Here is a 5,759-nt window from a genome sequence, read left to right on the forward strand (position 1 = left end):
TGCCAAGCGACATCACGGTTTTCCAGCAGATCCAGCTGCTGATGTTACTAAGCAACATCTTTCCCATCAAGTTGTGCACTTGAAAATCATTACTTGTTTATTAACTCTCATGATGAGTTATGATTTCCCCCGCCAGATCTTGATATTTGCTCTTCTAGAATTTGTGAGAAAGCAAAAGGCAAAGGACTGCCATAGGTCAGTCTTGCAGATCTCTGTGATATTGCTGGAATATGCAGAAATTGGGAATGGTTTTGCACTATTACATCAAGATCAGAGAAGAGTAAAATTCTGAACCTCACCTTTCATCTCTTTCCTGTGGGAATAGCTGGTGTGCAATAGTGTGCTCAGTGCTTCAGCAGAGCTTTTGCAATGCTTTATATGTAGTACCAATCATGTGAAAGTAAGGAACTTAAAACATTTCCTCTTACATTGGCAGTATTTGTGCCATAAAGTAAAATGACCTCAAACTAAATTGTCTTCTACAAAAACCTAAGGTAGCATGTCTTCAGTATACAAGAAACTAACATACCTGTGTAGTGTGTGTTTGCTAAGTGTACCCAATACTTTATAAACTGGGATTAAATTTGAACACTCATGACAAATTATTTGGATCTTACTGAAATACCTAACTCATTAACCCACTACATAGCTTACCTTTAAGTCTGAGTTGTATTTTCCCCTAGTTTGAGTCTTCCAGTCCTCCTGGGTTAAATCCTGTTTTGATCAAGAAAAGACAATCTCTCCCTGGATGAGCGTGAAGTGTGGATGAGGAGCCAGAGGGGAAATTCCAGCAAACAACAGTAAAGCAGCCTGATGTGAGTACTTCTTCCCCCACCAGTTCCATAAAATCAAAAGAATGAAAGTCATAAAATCAAAGAGAATAAATAGAGATATCAGAGCATGTGGAATTCTCTCAGAGCTGCTGGTTTACACTTCATACTGGAGCAGAGCAGATCAACCTCTGCAAAGGTGTGAACAGCTTGCAGTGAAGAAGGGCTCCTTGGGATAGCTGGGATATTAATAAATCCTAATTTATTCACAAGAGTGGGTCAGAAAACTGACCCAAAGGTACAATGCCAGTGCTGTCAGTCAGGATGATTGTAGGCCCAGAGATCAGAGCACAGCGTGGCTGTGTCGGTGTCACTGTCCTCATTTCACAGCACTCACGGTTCTGGCAGCAGGAGCTGTCTGTGTGGCTTTGCAAACCTTACACACCCCAGCCAAACACAGGGATTCAGCTTTGCACCTGTGTGGATAAAAACACACAACCAGAAATCGTCAGCTGTGGATTACTGAAGGTTGTTCTCCCCAAAGTTCCTGCCAGACAATTGTTTTGCAAGGCAGCTTCTTCACTTTCACTTTGTGGCATTTGCTGGCCTTAGCTTAGAAATGGAATAGCCCCAAATGTGAGTTCAGTTTGTTTTGATGAGGAAATAATGCAGCTTGCAGGAGTGAGTCTGGACTACCAGGCTTGTGTTTTCCTGAGCTCCCACAGGATCCCTGCTCTTAAATTCATGGCAGAGAGCCTAAACAAAAAACATTGCATCATTTGTTGTCTATAAGACAATCAATTGTGCAATGTCCCTGCTTCGTTTTTAAGGAAGAACATGCTAAAATTTTGAATTGATGAACTTCAGATTTACTGGATTCTGAACTGGGATGGGGAGACCAGAGAATGCTGGATCACCAACTTCATAAAAAAGGGAAGATTTAAAAGGCAGGGCTATTCATGTAGCCCTTGATCTTGCAACTGTGCATTCCAGCTCATCACAGGCTTTATGTTTCCAAGTCAGGAGTTTATAGACCAAGATTTTGTGGAACAACAGTCAGCAGGCACCAGATTGCTGCCCTATGAAATCCTGCCTTTTAGCCATGTCAGACACGACTTTTCCATGCTGGATTCAGCAATGCTGCCTCACACTCTTCAAGCTGCAAACCCACAGTGAACCATTCCTTAGGTTTGTGGCCCCAAAAAGCACCACTGGTGTTTACAGAAACTCGTTAATCCCTTGGAGTTGCCACTAATGATAAATATTCTGTTTTTGGTTACCAGCTGTGTTTCTGAGCATCCCTTTTGTGGAAGCGTTGCTGGAAAGGACAATCAGAGTTAATAATAACAATTAGCTCGCCCATAAACCAGTACTTCTTGCAACATCACATTTCAAAGGGTTTTTGTCATGTCTCCACCCTTCAGGATGATTAAATGGGAAATTATTTCACCATAACCTGAACAGGCACATCAACATTTGCTAGCAGGTATTTCTGACAGCTTTCAAGGGTAATATGAGAAAATGAAAGATGAGCTTAAACACATAAACAAACCTGGACACAAAATGTAGGATAAATACTCCCCCCAACACCAATTTTCTCTTGAAAACAACACATGCATAACTCCAGTGTGTTACTGACACAGTTTTTGCAAGAAGCACTGCTTATACCACGAGCCAAGAAACAGTAGAAGTGAAATATGTTTGACCCAAAATTGATGTTCTCTGGGTTTGTTTTTGTGAAGAACATTAGGATTTATGGCACTCAGAGAGCCTCAGCAGCCTGGCAGGAGCAGGGGGAGGCCGGGCTGAGGAGGTGTAACTTGTTTTCTTCCTCGCCTGGGGTGGAGGCAAGGTGGTTGTTGAGCAGGTTATGAAGGTGGGTCCTGGAGAGAAAGCCTACATTTCATGAGTCTGAGGAGAAGTAGGAGGAAAATCAGGTGAAAGCTGGTGAGGTGAAGATGGAAGGAATGGTTTGAAGACACGCTCTAAAAGCGTGAACCAGTGAAGCCAAAGGTGCCAGATAAATCTTGGAATGTAAGTGGAACTTTAAATATCCTCTTGTTTGCTTTCAGGAGAGCAGTTGTTCAGCTCAAAAGTCTCTGCAGGCTGAGCAGACCCATTTGGTACCAGCAAGCTGTTTTTGAGGTCTATAGTGTTCAAATAATTTTAATAATGACATGTAAATTGTGAAAGATACTATAGAAAGGTGATGAATATTATCTTTTGGTTAACCTATGTTTATTTAATGGATGGATTTTTAGCATGATTGTAATGTTTATTTGAAAGTCTACACATATGATAAAGCCCTTGTAGTTTGCAACCTAAGTAATGCTTGTGCATTGAATGATTTAGAAATAATGTATGTAAAAAGGATTACAGTAACACTGTAATCTAAAAAATGATCTTAGCAGTCTGCAATGTAATTCACACTTTAATATTGTTATTGCTTGTTTCATTATTGAAGAATCTGTAATGTCTTTATTTCCTGTTTATGACATTTATCTTCATTATTAAGCAGATGGTAATGTGAGAATTGTGTGAAAATTTGAAATTTCATGCTCTAGGGAAAGAAAAGAGTGGGTAGACAATGTGATATGAAGTGTTAGTGGAGATTTTTGACAGCTGGCATTTCTGCTGTGCTCTTGTCATTTTCTACTTTGATTCCTGTGCATTTCAATAAAAAAAACTGTAAATAAAGTATTGTTATCTTTCAACTCAGTGTTGGAACTTTGGCCTCTATTAGCAGCTGCAGTCAGTATGGCTGAGCTGGTGCAGAAATATTGACAGTATATTATGCACTGCAGTGAATTTACTCTAAATTAAATTGGACAATATTCTGACATGCATTGGCTAATCTATGCAAGAACCTGATGAGCAAAATCTGCATTTTGCACAATTGATATACAAGACCTCCAATTAACTAAACAGCTCCATGGGGATTTGGGAGAGTTTCATTCACTCCCCAATTTATGTTATTGCTGCAAATCCTTGTGAGGGGACAATTTAGAGAACTCTGAATTTTCAGGTGTTTTCACATGATGTCTGTAGGGACAGAAGATCTGGGAAGAGAAAAGCTTGGCAGGTCAGGGGAACAGAAAAGTGCCACAATATTCACTCTCAAAGAGTTGTGCTGGCTGTTGGGGGAAGCACATCACTGTATTGGAGTTATTCTTTCCCTCCTGTGCATTTAAACCTTAGTCAGCAGCTCGTTAACAGTGTGAGACTGTTTTATTATATCAATACATATTTAAAATATTCTAATCTTAAAGTGTTGTCTTGGAACATTTCACTGTGCTGAGCCTGGGAAGATTTGTGTGTGTTCATTACTCCATGATGGAGTACTTCAAACCCAGGAAACAGTGATTTGGAAAATGTTTTATCCAGTCTTCAGCGTAGCTCAGAACTGTTTTAAAACACTTTTAAAACTGTTTAAAGCAGGAGAGGATTTGGCAGCAATCTCAGCAGATAAAACCTCACGTTGCTAATTAATCACTGAAAGTGCAGTCCTGGCCCCAGTGATTTCAACAGGAGCAAGTTCAAGCACTGCTGTATCCCCTGAAGACAATCAAGTTTAAACAGAGCAGAGCTTAACACAACACCAAACTTCTCTCTCCCCAAGCCTCCTGTGAAGAAAAATAATATTTCAAGTTTTAAAAAATGTACTGTAGTAATAAGTAACAACATTCCTTAAAGACTTACATGGTTTCCTTGGCATTCAAAGTGCAATCTCCTGATTTTAATGAAGGTTTTCAGAGCCTGACTTTAATGAAGGTTTTCTTGACACACAAAGCAGACTAACCCCAAATTCTCTTTTTTCCCAATTTTTTTGGGAAAAAAAACCAAACTGAAGAGACTGTAATTTTCACCTATTCAGTAATACAATAAATACAGGAAATTTCAATGCATGAGCCCCCAAATAAAATGTCTAGGACCAGAATGTCTATAAGTGAATCTCTGACATGGACTTTTACTACTGAGTATCCTTTTCAAAAAAATACAGAAATGAACGATGCCTGGGGAGACACTTAACTCTAGAACTGCTCAGAGATTTTTTTAAAATTAAATAATTAGAGCTGAACTAGTATAAAACCAGTAGTAATTATGGTAGGCAGATCCTCTTAAGTCTAAAGAAGGTGTTTAGAACACAACATTGTAACAGAATAATGCCTAAGTAAAGCAGGGAACAATGCCAGTGATCAGGATAAAAAAATCCATTTACTCTTTGTCTGAGTGCATTGATTGAAAATTGCTTGTTGCAGTGATAGTCAGGTTTTACACCACTCTTCTGACAATGTGAGGAAGCAGCTTGGTCCAGGAATTTGAAGAAATAAAAATGGTTTGGATACAGTTAAAGCTGTAAGGTTTTCTTATGGGCTGTCCCTCCAAAGTGACTTTGGCAAGGAAAACGTCCTTCTGTTCAAATGTCATGGGATAATCCAGAAACAGAGCAACAAAGCTGAGTTTCAAGGACTGTCTTTCAGGAAGACAGCAGAGAAACATTAGGAAATAAAAACATTAAGAATTCTTTCCCCCAGTTTATGACTTAGAATCATTGTAAGACTGAATGTTAGGAGGGGCAGCTGGCTGGGTGGCTGAGATGACAGCCCTCCAAAATTTCCAGGGGTTTTTGTTGTTCTGCTTTGCTTTGTTTCTTTACAGCACATTAAGAGCTTTTTCCTTTCTTCCAGTGATCTTTCCTTAATTGCTGTGTGACCCTGGACATCAGAGTCGAGATGGGCAATGAGAGCAGCAGTGCAGAGAACGAGGTGAGTGTGACAGGGAAATTGTCTTTGCTCCTCTCCTCGCCTGGAGCAAACCTTTCAGAAACTGCTTCCACGGGCCACTCACCCCGTATTTATCTTCTGCTCCCCGTTACACTCATATTTAAGTGTCATTAATGGTAATTGAAAGCAATTTGGTGCATTGTTTTCCTTTGGCAATGACAGTGCTCCAAAGCAGCAGGGCAGGGTGCTGGCGGGTTTCCCTGGG

The 5,759-nt window shown here is 40.0% G+C and overlaps 1 protein-coding gene across 1 annotated transcript in view; it reads left to right on the forward strand.

Annotated features, from left to right (window-relative positions):
• The first annotated feature begins 659 nt into the window (after nucleotides 1–659).
• Nucleotides 660–5,759, forward strand: part of TACC2 (transforming acidic coiled-coil containing protein 2) — a 117,787-nt gene continuing 112,687 nt past the window's right edge. The window contains exons 1-2 of the mRNA XM_015633006.3: nucleotides 660–815; nucleotides 5,459–5,536. Coding sequence (XP_015488492.1) covers nucleotides 5,504–5,536 — 33 coding nt within the window. The 5' untranslated portion in view covers nucleotides 660–815; nucleotides 5,459–5,503. The remainder of the gene's footprint in view (nucleotides 816–5,458; nucleotides 5,537–5,759) is intronic.

Source organism: Parus major, chromosome 6 (genome assembly GCF_001522545.3).
Source record: "Parus major isolate Abel chromosome 6, Parus_major1.1, whole genome shotgun sequence".
NCBI lineage: Eukaryota > Metazoa > Chordata > Aves > Passeriformes > Paridae > Parus > Parus major.